This window comes from Pseudophryne corroboree, chromosome 5, assembly GCF_028390025.1.
Source record: "Pseudophryne corroboree isolate aPseCor3 chromosome 5, aPseCor3.hap2, whole genome shotgun sequence".
NCBI lineage: Eukaryota > Metazoa > Chordata > Amphibia > Anura > Myobatrachidae > Pseudophryne > Pseudophryne corroboree.
In genome coordinates this window covers 296405699-296426470 of record NC_086448.1, presented here as the reverse complement: position 1 = coordinate 296426470, position 20772 = coordinate 296405699, and the positions used below count along the sequence as shown (strand labels likewise).

The 20772-nt window shown below is 47.6% G+C and overlaps 1 protein-coding gene across 5 annotated transcripts in view; it reads right to left on the bottom strand.

Annotated features, from left to right (window-relative positions):
- LARS2 (leucyl-tRNA synthetase 2, mitochondrial) overlaps positions 1-20772 on the bottom strand; it is a 706190-nt gene that overhangs the window by 144671 nt on the left and 540747 nt on the right. For all 5 annotated transcript variants that reach the window (XR_010177698.1, XM_063922423.1, XM_063922424.1 and 2 more), the window contains one exon: positions 9389-9526. Coding sequence is in view for 4 of the 5 variants with exons in the window: in XM_063922423.1 (XP_063778493.1) it covers positions 9389-9526 (138 nt within the window). In the remaining variant the exon portion in view is untranslated. The remainder of the gene's footprint in view (positions 1-9388; positions 9527-20772) is intronic.

The following is a 20772-nucleotide window of genomic DNA, read 5'->3' as shown; positions in this document are numbered from 1 at the left end:
TCCAGAATGGGTACACCATCCCGGCGCCGGAATACTAACAGCCGGAATCCCGAATGAGGACAGACCGTGCCGCAAGTCAGGTAAGCAGCGGGGGATAGGGAGGGAGGTTAGGCTGCGGGAGGGTAGCGGTTAGGCTGCATCCCAGGAGGTAAGGGTTAAGCAGCGGGGAGGAAGGGGTTAGGTTTAGCCACCCCCCTCGGAGGGTTAGGTTTAGGCACCTACGGGGTGGGGGGGGGGGGGAATTTAGTGGTAGGCAACAAGGGGGGTGGTTAGGGTTAGGCTGTGGCTAGGGAAAGTTAGGGAGTTGGGGAAACACCCCTTACTCACCCGTCGGCTTCTCAAACATCGGGATCCCGGCGTCGGTATTACGGCCGCCGGGATCCCGTGCACCGGCAAACCATACTGATCCCGTCATACTGTGTGTTAGACTGTAAGATTGAGTGACGGTATGTCACTCGTTCCACCATTCAATCCAAGCTATTACTATTGATAAGACGACTTGCATAGCTAGTATTACAAAAAAATCTAAATCCAAGCACACATAAGAAAGGGTCATCCATATGGACCTGCAGTTTTCTGTTCTCCAATCAAATTCTATGAATCTGTGTAATTCCACTGCTCTATGTGACTCAAGTGCTACAACTGAGGTAGATAACCTGTTTGCTCTTCAGCGTGTATGAAGTGTGCCACAGGTTGACTACAGCTGTGCTAACGAAACATTTAGCTCCCCATCACACGAATAGTGCTTATGCTCAGTTTAATGACTCCAGCAGCTGTTACAGTAAAGTATCTGAATATAAATGACAGACAGAAATGGTTGGCATGGTAAAATATCTGTGAAAAAAATGACACTTTGTTTTTGTTGAGGCAACATTTCTTCTTCTGATGTGTGCTTATAATATATTCCAGATTAAATAAACATTATGGATGTGCAGAAAACAAATTATCCTGGAGAACAGCAACATAAACTAAATAATTGGTTTTTCAGAATTACTGGAAGTGGCAAGATGAAAAGCTCAGCCACCAGGCATAGCTGACCTGTGATTATATCTGAGGATGCCAAAGGGAAAACATTCAAGCAAAATGGCCACCTGAAGTGTCACTAAATAGTCTATAGTGCATTGTGTGACCTCAGAACTTACAAGTACACTTGTTTCCCTTTAAATCATAGAGGCAATCATTGCTCAAAGACAAAGCTAAAAATAAGATTTTACTTACCGGTAAATCTATTTCTCGTAGTCCGTAGTGGATGCTGGGGACTCCGTAAGGACCATGGGGAATAGACGGGCTCCGCAGGAGACATGGGCACTTTAAGAAAGAATTTGTATTCTGGTGTGCTCTGGCTCCTCCCTCTATGTCCCTCCTCCAGACCTCAGTTAGAGAAACTGTGCCCGGAAGAGCTGACAGAACAAGGAAAGGATTTTGGGAATCCAGGGTAAGACTCATACCAGTCACACCAATCACACCGTATAACTTGTGATAACTTTACCCAGTTAACAGTATGAACAATAACAGAGCATCAGATAAAGCCTGATGCAACTATAACATAACCCTTATTTAAGCAATAACTATATACAAGTATTGCAGAAGAAGTCCGCACTTGGGGATTATACCAAAGCTCCCAAACGGGCGGGAGAGTGCGGATGACTCTGCAGCACCGATTGAGCAAACGATAGGTCCTCCTCAGCCAGGGTATCAAACTTGTAGAACCTTGCAAACGTGTTTGAACCTGACCAAGTAGCAGCTCGGCATAGTTGTAATGCCGAGACCCCTCGGGCAGCCGCCCAAGAAGAGCCCACCTTCCTAGTGGAATGGGCTTTCACTGATTTTGGCTGCGGCAATCCAGCCACCGAATGAGCCTGCTGGATCGTGTTACAGATCCAGCGAGCAATAGTCTGCTTTGAAGCAGGAGCACCAAGCTTGTTAGATGCATACAGGACAAACAGTGACTCCGTTTTCCTGACACTAGCCGTTCTGGCTACATAAATTTTCAAAGCCCTGACTACATCTAGCAACTCGGAATCCTCCAAATCACGAGTAGCCACAGGCACCACAATAGGTTGGTTCATATGAAAGGATGAGACCACTTTTGGCAGAAATTGTGGACGTGTCCTCAATTCCGCTCTATCCATATGGAAAACCAGATATGGGCTTTTATGAGACAAAGCCGCTAATTCTGACATGCGCTTAGCCGAAGCCAAGGCTAATAGCATGACCACCTTCCACGTGAGATATTTCAACTCCACTGTTTTAAGTGGTTCAAACCAGTGCGATTTCAGGAAACTTAACACCACGTTAAGATCCCAAGGTGCCACTGGAGGCACAAAATTAGGCTGAATATGCAGCACTCCCTTCACAAACGTCTGAACTTCTGGCAGAGAAGCCAACTCCTTTTGAAAGAAAATGGAAAGGGCCGAAATCTGGACCTTAATTGAGCCTAACTTCAGGCCCAAATCCACTCACAACTGGAGGAAGTGAAGGAACCGGCCCAGCTGAAACTCCTCCGTAGGAGCCTTGCTGGCCTCACACCAAGAAACATATTTTCGCCATATCCGGTGATAATGTTTAGCTGTCATGTCCTTCCTAGCCTTTATCCGCGTAGGAATGACCTCCTCCGGAATACCCTTTTCTGCTAGGATCCGGCGTTCAACCGCCATGCCGTCAAACTCAGCTGCGGTAAGTCTTGGAAGAGACAGGGTCCCTGTTGCAACAGGTCCTGTCTTAGAGGAAGAGGCCACGGATCTTCTGTGAGCAATTCTTGCAGATCTGGATACCAAGTCCTTCGTGGCCAATCTGGAACAATGAGTATTGTTCTTACTCCTCTTTTTCTTATTATCCTCAGTACCTTGGGTATGAGAGGAAGAGGAGGAAATACATAGACCGACTGGAACACCCACGGTGTCACCAAGGCGTCTACAGCTACCGCCTGAGGGTCCCTTTACCTGGCGCAATAGCTCTGTAGCTTTTTGTTGAGGCGTGACGCCATCATGTCTATCTGTGGCAGTTCCCACCGACTTGTAATCTGTGTGAAGACTTCTTGATGAAGTCCCCACTCTCCCGGGTGTAGGTCGTGTCTGCTGAGGAAGTCTGCTTCCCAGTTGTCCACTCCCGGGATGAACACTGCTGACAGTGCGCTTACGTGAGTCTCCGCCCAGCGAAGAATCCTGGTGGCTTCCGCCATCGCCACTCTGCTCCTTGTGCCGCCTTGGCGGTTTACATGAGCCACTGCGGTTATGTTGTCTGACTGAATCAGAACCGGTTGGTCGCGAAGTAGGGACTCCGCTTGACGTAGGGCGTTGTATATGGCCCTTAGTTCCAGGATGTTGATGTGAAGGCAAGTCTCCTGACTTGACCACAAGCCTTGGACATTTCTTCCCTGTGTGACTGCCCCCCACCCCCGGAGGCCTGCATCCGTGGTCACCAGGACCCAGTCCTGAATGCCGAATCCGCGGCCCTCTAGAAGGTGAGCACTCTGCAGTCACCACAGGAGAGACACCCTGGCCCTGGGGGATAGGGTGATTAACCGATGCATCTGAAGATGTGATCCGGACCATTTGTCCAGGAGATCCCATTGAAAGGTCCTCGCATGGAACCTGCCGAATGGAATGGCCTCGTATGATGCCACCATCTTTCCCAGGACTCGTGTGCAGTGATGCACCGACACCTTTTTTGGTTTTAACAGGTCTCTGACCAGTGTCATGAGTTCCTGAGCCTTCTCCCTCGGGAGATACACTTTCCTCTGGTCTGTGTCCAGAATAATGCCCAGGAAAGGGAGACGAGTCGTAGGAATCAACTGCGACTTTGGGATATTTAGATCCTAACACCTCCAGAGAGCGTGCTACGCTGATCAGAAACTGCTCTCTTGACCTCGCTTTTATGAGGAGATCGTAATTATGGGATAATTGTGACCCCTTGCTTCCGCAGGAGTACCATCATTTCTGCCATTACCTTGGTAAATATTCTCGGTGCCGTGGAGAGACCAAACGGCAACGTCTGAAATTGGTAATGACAATGCTGTACCACAAATCTGAGGTACGCCTGATGAGGCGGATAAATGGGGACATGAAGGTATGCATCCTTTATGTCCAGAGACACCATAAAATCCCCCTCTTCCAGGCTTGCAATGACCGCTCTCAGCGATTCCATCTTGAACTTGAACCTTTTCAGGTATATGTTCAGGGATTTAAAATTCAATATGGGTCTGACCGAACCGTCCGGTTTCGGTACTACAAACATGGTCGAATAATAACCCTTTCCTTGTTGAAGGAGGGGAACTTTGACCACCACCTGTTGAAGATACAATATGTGAATTGCCGCTAACACTATTTCCCTCTCTAAAGGGGAAGCTGGCAGGGCCGATTTTAGGTAACGGTGAGGGGGCATCTCTTCGAATTCCAGCTTGTATCCCTGAGACACAATTTCTATTGCCCAGGGATCCAACTGGGAGTGAACCCACTTGTGGCTGAAGTTTCGGAGACGCGCCCCCACCGGGCCTAGCTCCGCCTGTGGAGCCCCAGCGTCATGCGGTGGATTTAGCGGAAGCCGGGGAGGACTTCTGTTCTTCGGAACTAGCTGCGTTGTGCAGTTTTCTTCCTCTGCCCCTGGCAAGAAAGGACGCACCTCGAACTTTCTTGCCTCTTTGTGATCGAAAGGACTGCATTTGGTAATACGGTGCTTTCTTAGGCTGTGAGGAAACATATGGCAAAAAATTTGACTTTCCAGCAGTAGCTGTGGAGACCAGGTCCGAGAGACCCTCCCCAAACAATTCCTCACCCTTCTAGGGTAAAACCTCCATGTGCCTTTTTGAGTCGGCATCACCTGTCCATTGTCGAGTCCACGGGACCCTTCTGGCAGAAATCGACATTGCATTTATTCTAGAGCCCTGTAGGCTAATGTCTCTTTGAGCATCTCTCATATATAGGACAGCATCTTTTATATGCCCCAGGGTCATTAATATAGTATCCTTGTCTAAGGTATCCAGTTCCTCAGACAAGGTGTCAGTCCATGCTGCTACAGCACTACATACCCAGGCCGATGCTATCGCTGGCCTGAGTAAGGTACCTGAATGTGTATAAATGGACTTCAGGGTACCCTCCTGCTTTCTATCCGCAGCATCTTTGAGGGTGGCCGTATCCTGTGACGGTAGGGCTACCCTCTTGGATAAGCGTGTTAAAGCTTTGTCCACCCTAGGGACGGATTCCCAGCGTAACCTGTCTGTTTGGAAATCTACAGTTTTTTTATCTGGAGATTCCCAAGCCTTTTCACATAACTCATTTAGCTCATGTGAAGGGGGAAAGGTCACCACTTGCCTTTTTTTCCCCGTACATATGAACCCTCTTGTCAGGGACTGGTGTTTCCTCTGTGATGTGCAACACATCCTTAATTTCTATAATCATATATCGGATGGCTTTAGCCAATTTAGGCTGTAACTTTGCATCATCGTAATCGACACTGGAGTCAGAATCCATGTCGGTATCTGTGTCAACAATTTGGGATAGTGGGCGCTTCTGAGAGCCTGACGGCCTCTGCGACATAGGATCAGGCACGGGTTGAGACCCTGACTGTCCTGAGGCTTCTGCTTTGTCTAACCTTTTATGTAAGGAATTAACATTATCATTTAAAACCTTCCACATATCCATCCAATCAGGTGTCGGCGCCGTCGACGGAGACACCTCATTCATTTGCTCCCGCTCTGTTTCCACATAGCCTTCCTCGTCAAACATGTCGACACAAGCGTACCGACACACCACACACACACAGGGGATGCTCTTTTTGAAGACAGTTCCCCCACAAGGCCCTTTGGAGAGACAGAGAGAGAGTATGCCAGCACACACCCCAGCGCTATATGTCCCAGGAATCACACAATAACTTAGTGTTAACCCAGTAGCTGCTGTATATTATGTTTTTGCGCCTAATTTATGTGCCCCCCCCCTCTCTTTATACCCTCTTCTACCGTGAATCTGCAGGGGAGAGCCTGGTGAGCTTCCTCTCAGCGGAGCTGTGGAGAAAAAATGGCACTGGTGAGTGCTGAGGAAGAAGCCCCGCCCCCTCAGCGGCGGGCTTCTGTCCCGCGATTTTGTACTATATTATGGCGGGGGCTCATACACATATACAGTGCCCAACTGTATATGTGTCCAACTTTTGCCAAGAGGTCCTAATTGCTGCCCAGGGCGCCCCCCCCTGCGCCCTGCACCCTACAGTGACCGGAGTATGTGGGTGTAGTGTGGGAGCAATGGCGCACAGCTGCAGTGCTGTGCACTACCTCAGTGAAGACTGGAGTCTTCTGCCGCCAATTTCGAAGTCTTCTTGCTTCTTTCACCGGCTTCTGTCTTCCGGCTCTGCGAGGGGGACGGCGGCGCAGCTCCGGGATCGGACGACAAAGGGTGATATCCTGTGTACGATCCCTCTGGAGCTAATGGTGTCCAGTAGCCTAAGAAGCAGGACCTATCTTCAGAGAGTAGGGCTGCTTCTCTCCCCTCAGTCCCACGATGCAGGGAGTCTGTTGCCAGCAGAGCTCCCTGAAAATAAAAAACCTAACAAAATACTTTCTTATAGCAAGCTCAGGAGAGCTCACTAAACAGCACCCAGCTCGTCCGGGCACAGATTCAAACTGAGGTCTGGAGGAGGGACATAGAGGGAGGAGCCAGAGCACACCAGAATACAAATTCTTTCTTAAAGTGCCCATGTCTCCTGCGGAGCCCGTCTATTTCCCATGGTCCTTACGGAGTCTCCAGCATCCACTAGGACGTTAGAGAAAGGGTATTTTACAATTCTAATACATTGGTAAGAACAATATCTATTTCTACAAAATACTTTTGACAGATAAATCATTGCAGCTGCCAGTTGGCGTCCATGCTGGAAATAATAAAGGCTGCCGTATCCAGAAGTAAATAAAGTGGGATGCAGTTTACTATTCAGTGCAAGTGCAAAAGATCTCCATAAAAGGGTGGCTGTAGAGGACCAGCCAGGAGAAATGAGATGAACACGCCACTGAGAACATTCATAATGATACTCAGAAAGTAGCTAAAAACTACATTGAAAGTTTTCAGCATGCAAACCGTTGTTGAACAATAACGTATTAAGTGTATTTCCTGTCTCATCTTTATGCTTGTAACACGCTGTGTAGGCAGATATTGTGGGGTTTATTCTGAGGTGGGAGCAAAGCAAAAACAGCAAGTAACTTTGTATCTGGATCAAGCCAAGCTGCAATGCAAGTGGTGCAAATACATGCTGGGCATAGGTGCTAGAATCGAGGTGGGGGTGGGGGCAGTGATTGATTTCCCACAAAGCACGTGCCTAGGGGCGGCACTGGTTGGGGGGCGGCACACAAGGCTGATAAGGCCTGGTGATTCTTTTTTTGTCATTACAACACATGTTTTAATATTTGATTTTGCTACTGACAGGAGTGGGTCAATGGGCAGCAAATTGTAGTCCAGGAGCTGGTAGTGGGGTGAGGTTGGAGCGGATTTGTTGGCCTCCATGTATCCGGACTGGCCCCGAAATTATGGAAACAGTGACATAATTGGGAGGGAGGGGGGTGGGGGCCAATTACCTGTATGTGCCTAGGGGCGTCCAGACCCCTAAATACGCCCCTGGCGGATAGAGGCACGGGGGTGGCTCACTTGAGAGTGGCGCCAATCAATGTACTGGGTCACAGGCTGTTCCACCTACTCCATCCCCACATACTTTCTCCGGTCTCAGCATCCGGGACCTTCCACCCTTGTGTTCCTAGCACCGACCAATGTTTGGCCAGTTACTGTGGGCTGGCCCCTTCTCTGGGAACAGCCCTGCATCTTTCTCACCTCCCACATTCCTCTCCGCAGCTCCCCCTTAATCCTTTCTTTCTTGTCCTCCTACTAGCGGCCCCTGACTACCCCACCCAATTGCGGCACCCCTCCAATAAGGCACCATCCACCCCTCCCCCTTGTGCCCCCCTAACCTAAAAATGTTCTGGCGCTCTAATCCAGGGTAAATACTGGCTGCTTTTGCATGTAGCACACAAATGCTGGACGGGATATAGTTATTAGGTCGACATTTACAATGTCAATATTCATAATGTTGCCACCCCAATTTTAACTGTTATGGTACTGATATTGTTAAAAGACAATCTGTAGACATTCTCAAAATGTGTACATGTGAAATGTTGACATTAGGGTTAGGCTGTTAGCAGGAAGTTTAGGCTGCGTTCAGGTTAGGCAGCAGGGGGGTGGGAGGTTGGGATTGGAGTAAAGCATATGTGCAGGCTTACTCAGCTTTACCAGCTGATCGTGGATGGTATGCCGATACTTGAAGTTTTACAACAGCTGGAGAGCACAGGTTGGCCAGGCCTGCACTAGAGGGAGGGGTACTGATTAGGGAAGTAGCGGAAACACTTTAGATTTCAGTTATGACACACCCCTCTCAAATCTAAGGCCGGGTACACACTAGAGCAATCTTAGCGAGATATGTAGCTTCTGGCCTAATCGGAACAACGTATCATTTAGATCAGTGATGGCTAACCTTGACACTCCAGCTGTTGTTGAACTACACATCCCAGCATGGCCTGCATCAGTTTTAGCATGGCCAGATAACAAAACTGAAGCAGGGCATGCTGGGATATGTCGTTCAACAACAGCTGGAGTGTCAAGGTTAGCCATCACTGATTTAGATTGTCCAGTGTGTACGCCCAATCAGCATGCAACCGGACAATATTGCATGCTGCGCCTAGCAGTGTAATGAAGGAAGGAACAAGGGATTGTTCCATTCTTCATCATCTCGTTCTGATGTGTACCGCAGATATGATATGTTGACTGGCATATCGTCCAGATACAGATGGTTTTAGTGTGTACCCGGCTTTAATCTCTCTGCACACTTTAAATCTGCACCATCTGCGTAGCAGTTTTGCTTTGCTCCCAACTCAGAATCAGCCCCTATATCTATTTTTTTGCATGAAGTAGGGGCTGTGCAGAAGCCTGAGACCTGCAATCTACTAGGTAACACTTGGTTCAGATTAGGTCTTACCTGGTTGCATGGGCAGTGATTTCTAAGGCCTCTGAGATGTGTCTTTTGTAATGCAAGGTACTAAAATATCCCATCACGTATTACGTATATATTTTAATAAAGTCTCAAAGGAACATTAGAAAAGGATTGAATACTGCACTGCAGGATGGGAAATACGGGTTATTCAGGCCATTCAATTTGTTGACAAATTAAACTTTAAATGCTGAGAATCTGACTGGGAGACATGTGAATGATCTGCGCGGTAGACGTACAAGTGGAACAGGCTGAGGAATATCCGCTGCTCAACAAATTCAGACTGCACTACTTGAATCAAGAGGAACTCTGATATGCAATCACTTATGTGCTTGATGGAAATCTGCAGAAAAAAGTCATGGGGATGATAGTTAACCTGTGCGTCACCATGTCCTGCGACTTGCAGAAGTGGCTGAAGAAGCGGGCATAGTACAAGTGCATCACGGCATGTTCCTTTCCTCCAATGTACAAATCAACAGGCATCCAATAGTCAGCCAAAGACTTGTCAAATGGCCTGAAAAATAAAGACACGAACATACATGACATTAGGTTTAACAATGTAATAGTAAAGAAAAAAATAAGATTTTACTCACCGGTAAATCTTTTTCTCGTAGTCCGTAGTGGATGCTGGGGACTCCGTAAGGACCATGGGGAATAGACGGGCTCCGCAGGAGACTGGGCACTCTAAAGAAAGATTTAGTACTACCTGGTGTGCACTGGCTCCTCCCTCTATGCCCCTCCTCCAGACCTCAGTTAAGGAAACTGTGCCCGGAAGATCTGGCATTACAAGGAAAGGATTTTGGAATCCAGGGTAAGACTCATACCAGCCACACCAATCACACCGTATAACTTTTGATAACCTTACCCAGTTAACAGTATGAACAAACAACATAGCATCAACCAAAGGATGCCAATATAACATAACCCTTTATTAAGCAATAACTATATACACGTATTGCAGAAAGTACGGACTGGGGACTGGCGCCCAGCATCCACTACGGACTACGAGAAAAAGATTTACCGGTGAGTAAAATCTTATTTTCTCTAACGTCCTAGTGGATGCTGGGGACTCCGTAAGGACCATGGGGATTATACCAAAGCCTCCAAACGGACGGGAGAGTGCGGATGACTCTGCAGCACCGAATGGGCAAACACAAGGTCCTCCTCAGCCAGGGTATCAAACTTGTAGAATTTTGCAAAAGTGTTTGAACCCGACCAAGTAGCAGCTCGGCAAAGCTGTAATGCCGAGACCCCTCGGGCAGCCGCCCAAGAAGAGCCCACCTTCCTTGTGGAGTGGGCTTTCACTGATTTTGGATGCGGCAATCCTGCCGCAGAATGAGCCTGCTGAATCGTGTTACAGATCCAGCGCGCAATAGTTTGCTTTGAAGCAGGAGCACCCAACTTGTTGGATGCACACAGGATAAACAGCGAGTCAGTCTTCCTGACTCCAGCCGTTCTGTTAACATAAGTCTTCAAAGCCCGGACCACGTCCAGCAACTTGGAATCCTCCAAGTCACGAGTAACCGCAGGCACCACAATAGGTTGGTTCAAATGAAACGAAGACACAACCTTTGGTAGAAATTGCGTACGAGTCCGCAATTCTGCCCTGTCCATATGAAAAACCAGATAGGGGCTTTTACATGACAAGGCCGCCAATTCTGACACACGCCTAGCCGACGCTAAGGCCAACAGCATGACCACTTTCCAAGTGAGATACTTTAGCTCCACGGTCTTAAGTGGCTCAAACCAGTGGGATTTCAGGAACCCCAAGACCACGTTAAGATCCCAAGGTGCCACTGGTGGCACAAAAGGGGGCTGAATATGCAGCACTCCCTTAACAAACGTCTGAACCTCAGGCAGTGAAGCCAGTTCCTTTTGAAAGAAAATGGATAGGGCCGAAATCTGGACTTTTATGGACCCTAATTTTAGGCCCATAGTCACTCCTGACTGTAGGAAGTGAAGGAATCGACCAAGCTGGAATTCCTCTGTAGGGGCCTTCCTGGCCTCACACCAAGCAACATATTTTCGCCATATACGGTGATAATGTTTTGCCGTCACGTCTTTCCTAGCCTTTATCAGCGTAGGAATAACTTCATCCGGAATGCCCTTTTCCGCTGGGATCCGGCGTTCAACCGCCATGCCGTCAAACACAGCCGCGGTAAGTCTTGGAACAGACAGGGCCCTTGTTGTAACAGGTCCTGTCTGAGAGGCAGAGGCCATGGGTCCTCTGTGAGCATTTCTTGCAGTTCCGGGTACCAAGTCCTTCTTGGCCAATCCGGAGCAATGAATATTGTTCTCACTCCTCTTTTTCTTACAATTCTCAGCACCTTGGGTATGAGAGGAAGAGGAGGAAACACATAGACCGACTGGAACACCCATGGTGTTACTAGTGCGTCCACAGCTATCGCCTGAGGGTCCCTTGACCTGGCGCAATACCTGTTTAACTTTTTGTTGAGGCGTGACGCCATCATGTCCACCTGTGGGAGTTCCCATCGATTTGCAATCAGCGTGAAGACTTCTTGATGAAGTCCCCACTCTCCCGGGTGGAGGTCGTGTCTGCTGAGGAAGTCTGCTTCCCAGTTGTCGACCCCCGGAATGAACACTGCTGACAGTGCCTGCACGTGATTCTCCGCCCAACGAAGAATCCTGGTGGCTTCTGCCATCGCCACCCTGCTTCTTGTGCCGCCCTGTCGGTTGACATGGGCCACTGCAGTGATGTTGTCTGACTGAATCAGCACTGGTTGGTCTCGAAGCAGAGGCTCCGCTTGGCTTAGGGCGTTGTATATGGCCCTTAGTTCTAGGATATTTATGTGCAGACAAGTCTCCTGGCTTGACCACAGCCCTTGGAAGTTTCTTCCCTGAGTGACTGCCCCCCAACCTCGGAGGCTTGCATCCGTGGTCACCAGGACCCAGTCCTGTATGCCGAACCTGCGGCCCTCGAGGAGGTGCTCTGCAGCCACCACAGAAGAGACACCCTGGCCCTGGGGGCCAGGGTGATCAGCCGATGCATCTGAAGATGCGATCCGGACCACTTGTCCAACAGATCCCACTGAAAAATCCTGGCATGGAACCTGCCGAAGGAAATGGCTTCGTATGACGCCACCATCTTTCCCAGGACTCGCGTGCAGTGATGTACCGACACCTGTTTTGGTTTCAGGAGGTCCCTGACCAGAGTCACGAGCTCCTGAGCCTTCTCCTCCGGGAGAAATACCTTCTTCTGGCCTGTATCCAGAATCATGCCCAGGAAGGGCAGACGCTTCGTAGGGATCAGCTGCGACTTTGGAATATTCAGAATCCAGCCGTACTGCCACAACACTTCCTGAGAGTGTGCTACGCTGATCAGTAATTGCTCCCTGGACCTCGCCTTTATGAGGAGATCGTCCAAGTATGGGATAATTGTAACTCCTTGCTTCCGAAGGAGCACCATCATCTCCGCCATCACCTTGGTAAATACTCTCGGTGCCGTGGACAGGCCAAACGGCAGCGTCTGGAATTGGTAATGACAGTCCTGTACCACAAACCTGAGGTACTCTTGATGAGGCGGATAAATGGGGACATGCAAGTAAGCATCCTTGATGTCCAGAGACACCATGAAATCCCCCTCTTCCAGACTTGCAATGACCGCTCTGAGCGATTCCATTTTGAACTTGAATTTCCTCAGATAAATATTCAGGGATTTTAAATTCAAGATGGGCCTGACCGAACCGTCCGCTTTCGGTACCACAAACATAGTGGAATAGTAACCCCTTCCCTGTTGAAGGAGGGGAACCTTTACTACCACCTGCTGGAGGTATAGCTTGTGAATTGCCGCCAGCACTACCTCCCTTTCCATGGGGGAAGCTGGCAAGGCCGATTTTAGGTAACGGTGAGGGGGCGTCACTTCGAACTCCAGCTTGTATCCCTGAGACACAATTTGTATAGCCCAAGGATCCACCTGTGAGCAAACCCACTGGTGGCTGAAATTTCGGAGACGCGCCTCCACCGCTCCTGGCTCCGCCTGTGGAGCCCCAGCGTCATGCGGTGGATTTAGTGGAAGCCGGGGAGGACTTTTGTTCCTGGGAACTAGCTGCATGGTGCAGCTTTTTTCCTCGACCCCTGCCTCTGGCAAGAAAAGATGCCCCTCTGACTTTCTTGCTCTTTTGCGAACGAATGGACTGCATTTGGTAATACGGTGCTTTCTTCGGCTGTGAGGGAACATATGGCAAGAAATTTGACTTCCCTGCCGTAGCAGTGGAATCTAGGTCCGAGAGACCGTCCCCAAATAATTCCTCACCCTTATAAGGCAAAACCTCCATGTGTTTTTTAGAGTCGGCATCCCCTGTCCATTGCCGAGTCCGTAAGACCCTTCTGGCAGAAATGGATATAGCGTTTATTCTAGAGCCCAGCAGGCAAATGTCCCTCTGGGCATCGCGCATATATAGGACAGCGTCCTTGATATGTCCCAGGGTCAGTAGAACGGTGTCCCTGTCCAGGGTATCTATCTCCTCCGAGAGATTATCAGTCCAAGCTGCTACAGCACTACACATCCAGGCCGAAGCAATTGCTGGCCTCAGTAGAGTACCAGAATGTGTATAAACAGACTTCAGGATAGCTTCCTGCTTTCTATCCGCAGGATCCTTTAGGGCGGCCGTATCCTGAGACGGCAGGGCCACCCTCTTAGATAAGCGTGTCCACGCCTTGTCTACCCTCGGGGAGGATTCCCAGCGTAACCTGTCCGTTGGCGGGAAAGGATACGCCATCAGTAATCTCTTGGAAATTACTACTTTCCTATAAGGGGAATCCCACGCTTTTACACATAATTCATTTAATTCATGTGAAGGGGGAAAAGTCACTTCTTGCTTTTTCTCCCCATACATATAAACCCTCTTGTCAGGGACAGGGTTTTCCTCTGATATGTGCAATATATCCTTCATTGCTATAATCATGTAGCGGATGGCTTTAGTCATTTTAGGCTGCAACTTTGCATCATTGTCATCGACACTGGAGTCAAACTCCGTGTCGGCATCTGTGTCAACCATCTGGGATAGTGGGCGTTTGTGAGACCCTGACGGCCTCTGCATTGTAGGATCAGGCATGGGTTGAGACCCTGACTGTCCCAAGGCTACAGCTTTATCCAACCTGTTATGCAAGGAGCTTACATTATCATTTAACACCTTCCACATATCCATCCAATCAGGTGTCGGCACCGTCGGCGGCGACACCTCATTCACCTGCACTTGTTCTGCCTCCACATATCCTTCCTCATCAAACATGTCGACACTGACGTACCGACACAACGCACACACACAGGGAATGCTCTGACTGAGGACAGGACCCCACAAAGGCTTTTGGGGAGACAGAGAGAGAGTATGCCAGCACACACCCCAGCGCTATATAACCCAGGAATTACACTGTACCTTAGTGATTACCCAGTAGCTGCTGTTTGTGATCGTTTTGCGCCTAAATTTATGTGCCCCCCCTCTCTTTTTACTATTTTTGCACCTGGATACTGCAGGGGAGAGCCTGGGGAGCGTCTTTCCAGTGGAGCTGTGAAGAGAAAATGGCGCTGGTGTGCTGAGGAAGAAGGCCCCGCCCCCTCAGCGGCAAGCTTCTGTCCCGCTTCTATGTGTAAAAAATGGCGGGGGCTCGAACATATATCCAGTGCCTGACTGGATATATGTGTTATTTTGCCAAAAGGTACCTTAATTGCTGCCCAGGGCGCCCCCCCCCTGCGCCCTGCACCCTACAGTGACCTGAGTGTGCGGGTGTGCTGCGGGAGCAATGGCGCACAGCTGCAGTGCTGTGCGCTACCTTAAGTGAAGACAGGAGTCTTCTGCCGCCGATTTCGATGTCTTCATGCTTCTGTACTTCTGGCTCTGCGAGGGGGACGGCGGCGCGGCTCCGGGAACGGACGATCAAGGTTAGGTACCTGTGTTCGATCCCTCTGGAGCTAATGGTGTCCAGTAGCCTAAGAAGCGCAACCTAGCCGCAGTTAGTAGGTTTGCTTCTCTCCCCTCAGTCCCACGTAGCAGAGAGTCTGTTGCCAGCAGAAGCTCTCTGAAAATAAAAAAACCTAAACTAAAATACTTTCTTCTTAGCAAGCTCAGGAGAGCCCACTAAAACCACCCAGCTCTGGCCGGGCACAGATTCTAACTGAGGTCTGGAGGAGGGGCATAGAGGGAGGAGCCAGTGCACACCAGGTAGTACTAAATCTTTCTTTAGAGTGCCCAGTCTCCTGCGGAGCCCGTCTATTCCTCATGGTCCTTACGGAGTCCCCAGCATCCACTAGGACGTTAGAGAAATAATATTGTGCAAAACTGATATTATAAATCATATTATTCTCTATTATTATGTACAATTATATATCGCATTTATACATTTTAGCTGTTCTTTTTTCCAACCCTCTCCTCCCCTCCACTAACTAGCTGACCCATACCTACATTCACCTGATTGCCTAGATATAAACTCAGCAAAGGCAGATCAATAGTTTGTACAGGGTTAGACAGGTATCAGACCCAAGACCAAGTGAAAATGTATATAGACTGTACAGAGGAATCCTCTTCATTGCAGCATCCCAGGCAATATAGTACACAGAAAAGTTGTGGTGTACATTAGGCCCTAACATTATACAGCTGTGCTACACCATAAAAATTCGTCCTGCTCTTTCTGTGCACTGTATTGCATAATCAAGAGTTTGGCAGTAGCACTTCACTAACACAATAACATATTATTATATTACTACTGTAGAGATATGTGTATATTAGATCATATTGGGTCTGATTCATAGGTTATTCAGTTGTATTCACAACTGTGTCTTTGTACATGTCAGTAATGTGAAAATATCTTAATGTCGCAGCTGCCAGGATTTGTTCAGAGATGACCACCGGTGGCATCTCTAATTCACCACTTGCGTACAGACGTACCATTGGTAGCATCAAAGTTCAGAGCAACCCTACACCCATTACTTTCTATAAATGCACACTGGCTGTCAATCACTTTGCGTCCAAATTCTCCCAGCGACCTCCGTTAGTAGTCAGCCATGAGACTCAGACGCATGTGCAGTATAAAAAAACACTCAGCTCTGCAAATATCTGCATTGTGTCCACCATACAATCAGCTCCATTGCGAGTTACGCTTTTCTTCTGATGTTAGGTTATAAAACTGCATCCATAAATATTAATGGAATGGTAATTCCACTGGGGAGCCTGTAGTTCATTAGAATGTACATCTCTTGGGGGGACCAGTACGGGATCCCAGCGTACGGGATGCCGAATGTCACTATACCGTCATCGGCATCCTGGGCACCAGAATGCTGGCAGCGGAACAAGCGCATCGAGGCCCCTTCACTCACCAGCGGTTATTCTCCCTCTATGGGTGTCGTGGACACCCACAGAGGGAGAATCACCTACCTCAGCTGTATTCCGGTGGTGGGATAGTACCCCTGTCGGGATTACGGCTTCGGGATTTTAACCGCATACCCTCTTAGAATGTCCTGTGAGCAGGAAAAGGTAATTACCTAACAGGATTGGTAAACCCCAGTTAATTTATCCCTTTTCTGATGGGAGTTTTCTCTGCTAAGGCTATCTTTCACCGTTTTCATGTTCCAACATCAATTTATTATTATTTATTTATTAACAGTTTCTTATATAGCGCAGCAAATTCTGTTGCGCTTTACAATTTGAAATAACAATAACAAACTGGGTGATTACAGTCATAGAGGTAGGAAGGCCCTGCTCGCAAGCTTACAATCTATAGGGAAATAGCACCTTTCCTTGTGTACATATGCCTATCTATTGCATAGAATGAGAAGACATGTGAGGATATGTGTGGACTGTACAGAGTGGATGCAATTTGATAGGAAGGTTTATGAAAGTTATGTGGGCGGTTCTGGAATTTGATACGCTTGCCTAAAGAGGTGAGTTTTCAGGGAACGCTTGAAGGTTTGGAGACTAGAGGAGAGTCTTATTGTGCTTGGTAGGGCATTCCACAGAGTGGGTGCAGCCCGATGAAAGTCCTGCAGTCGTGAGTGGGAGCGAGTAATGAGTGTGGATGAGAGACGCAGGTCTTGTGAAGAGCGAAGAGGTCGGGTTGGGAGATATTTTGTGATAAGCGAAGTGATGTACGTTGGTGTAGTTTGGTTAATGGCCTTGTGTGTGAGTAAAAGTATTTTATATTGAATGCGGTAGAGTACAGGTAACCAATGGAGGGACTGACAGAGTGGATCTGCAGACGATGAACGTCTAGTGAGGAAGATAAGCCTCGCCGCTGCATTCAGAATGGATTGAAGTGGTGAGAGTCTCGTTTTGGGAAGACCAGTTAGGAGACTATTGCAATAATCAATGCGGGAGATAATGAGAGCGTGGATTAGTGTTTTAGCAGTGTCTTGTGTAAGGTATGGTCGTATTTTGGATATGTTTTTTAGATGCATGTAACATGATCTTGAGACAGATTGAATGTGGGGAACAAAGGACAGATCAGAGTCAAGGATGACACCTAGGCAGCGAGCTTGTGGGGTAGGGTAGATAGTCGAGTTTTCAACAGTGATAGAGATATCAGGTTTGCACCTACTATTGGCCGGTGGAAATATAATTAACTCTGTCCTTGAAATATTCAGTTTGAGGTGGCGAGATGTCATCCAGGATGAAATGGCAGAAAGGCATTCAGTGACACGGTCCAGTACAGATAGGGACAAGTCAGGGGAGGATAGGTAGATTTGAGTATCATCTGCGTACAGATGATACTGAAAACCAAAAGAGCTGATTAGTTTACCAAGAGATGAGGTATAGATAGAGAAAAGCAGAGGACCCAAGACTGAGCCTTGCGGTACTCCAACTGAAAGAGGTAGCGAAGAGGAGGTAGATTCAGAGAAGCGAACACTGAAGGAGCGATTAGATAGGTAGGACAGGAACCAAGAAAGGGCTGTGTCTTTAAGACCTAGGGATTGTAGTGTCTGTATGAGAAGAGAGTGGTCTACAGTGTCAAATGCAACAGATAGATCTAGAAGAATAAGTAGTGAGTAGTGGCCTTTAGACTGCGTAGTGACCAAATCATTAACCACTTTAGTCAGTGCTGTCTCTGTGGAATGTTGGGAACGGAAGCCTGACTGAAGTGGGTCCAACAAAGTGTATGAGTTAAGAAAGTGTGTGAGTCGAGTGTAGGCAAGTCTCTCAAGTAGCTTAGAGAGACAAGGGAGCTGAGAGATAGGGCGGTAGTTTGAGAGAGCATTAGGGTCAGAATTTTGTTTTTTTAAAATGGGAGTAATCACTGCATGCTTGAAGAGTGAAGGAAAAATACCAGTAGAGAGAGAGAGATTACAGATGTTAGTTAAGGTAGGGATGAGCACCAGAGACAGAGCTTTACTTATTTGTGAGGGTAAAGGATCAAGAGGAGAGGTAGTAGAGAAGCAGGATGAGAAGAGTGATGATACTTCATCTTCATTTGTGGGATCAAACGAAGAAAGAGTGCCAGAGGGTTCAGGTAAAGAACGGAGCCGGTCACTGGCTGCCGAAGAGCATACCATTTCATCTCGGATCTTATCAATCTTCTCCTTGAAGTAGGAAGCAAGATCCTGTGCCTTGATAGTGGCGGGTGGGGTAGGTGCGGGAGGATTCAGAAGTGATTTAAATGTATTAAAGAGTCGTTTGGGGTTAGAGGCTTGAGCAGAGATAAGAGTTTGGAAATATGTTTGTTTGGCAGTGTCCAGGGCATTTTTATAAGAATGGTAGACAGTCTTATATATGAGGAAGTCACTTGAAATACGAGATTGACGCCACTGACGTTCAAGTTTTCGTGTGAGTTTTTGTAGTTGTCTTGTTAATTTGGAGTGCCATGGTTGACATCTAGGCCTACGTGGAGTGTGATGGGTAGCTGGAGCCACTTCATCAAGGGCTAGTTCTAGAGTCTCATTAAGGTGTGATACAGCCATCTCAGGAGAGGTGAATGCAGAAATAGGTGAAAGCAGTTGTTGGGGTGAAGTGGAAAGTTCTTGAAGATTAATTGTGTTAATATTTTTGCGGGTTTGAGGAAGATTGGAGGACTTCACCAACACAGGGTTTGAATTAACAGAGGAGAGCATGCAGGTGATAAGGTTGTGATCTGAGAAGGGGAAAGGAGTGTTAGTGAGTTCAGAGATGGAGCATAGTCTGGTGAATACTAGATCAAGGCAGTGGCCCGCCTGATGAGTAGAGGAGTCAGTCCATTGGGAGAGGCCAAGAGAGGAGGTTAGAGAGAGTAGTTTGGAGGCGTCCACAGCAGATTTTGGACAATCAATAGCAATATTGAAATCACCCATGATAATGGTGGAGATGTCAGAGGATAGGAAGTGAGGGAGCCAGGCAGAAAAATCTTCCAAAAATTGTTTTGGATGCCCAGGTGGGCGGTAGATAGCTGCAACACGCAGAGAGAAAGGAGAGTAAACCCTAATGGAATGCACTTCAAATGATGTAAATGTGAGTGATGGAACCTGTGGTAGAACAGTGTATGCAAAAGATTGGGAAAGTAAAAGTCCAACTCCTCCTCCTTTATGGTTATCGGGTCTGGAGGTGTGTGTAAAGTGGAGACCACACTGTTCTTTTATTAAGTGCCCACACAAATTATACCATATGTTATATTTATAGGTCTTTTTGCTCACGATAGCAACGCTAAAAACAGGAACTAAAATGGCCCAAAAAGTCTGTTCTTTTTTCAATTAAATTTCAAGAAAGGTAGCCACTTGGACATGATAATAATTTTTGTTTATTTTCACCACGTCAAGCTAAACGCTTACTATATGTAGAAATAATATGGTAACCCAACCACATTGGCGTCATAAGGGGGGTGCAGGCCGCACCTGGGTGTCACCTGCTGAGGGGTGACACCAAAATGCTGGCTCCTTCTTTTACGTGCAGCACCTGGTTCCTCTCACTGTGTAGGAGCCGACACCGCAGCCACTGTAGCCTGTATCTCCCGAACCCACAGAATGAAAAAACGGGGGATCGGGCCGCGAGGCCATGCCCCTCCGCTAAGCCACACCCCATTTCACGGCCGTCCGCACTGGGTGTCATTAGGGGCAGTGACGCCCCTGCCCAACCATTTTTTTTAAACTAAAAAACCTACCGCATTAACTTTATTTGACAAGATGGAGGAGATCTGGGCTTTAGATTCCATTAAAATGTAGAAAAGTTTTTTTATGATCTCTGGCTGGTACCCACTTCCAGGACCGGTGAGGAGAATGTCATTTAGTTTTACTGTTTTTTTTATACTCACTGCAGTCTTAAGGTAAAGGAGGAGGATGGGTCCAACTCATTCTCCGCAGCGAAGGGGTTAATAGGATCATTACATTATTATGAGCTCTAATATACTATAAGAAGAATATGGTAGCATCCTTTAATTAATGTTACCACAATAATAATAATAATAATAATAATTTTATTTATATAGCGCTCTTTCTCCAATAGGACTCAAGGCGCTTAACAGATACATAGCATAATATAGTACAGAAAATAATGAAGTACATTTTCATAAAATACAGAAGCATGAAGATACTAAAAAATAAGATTTTACTTACCGGTAAATCTATTTCTCGTAGTCCGTAGTGGATGCTGGAGACTCCGTAAAGACCATGGGAATAGACGGGCTCTGCAGGAGACATGGGCACTTTAAGAAAGAATTGAGATTCTGGTGTGCTCTGGCTCCTCCCTCTATGTCCCTCCTCCAGACCTCAGTTAGAGAAACTGTGCCCGGTAGAGCTGACAGTACAAGGAAAGGATTTTGGTAATCCAGGGCAAGATTCATACCAGCCAC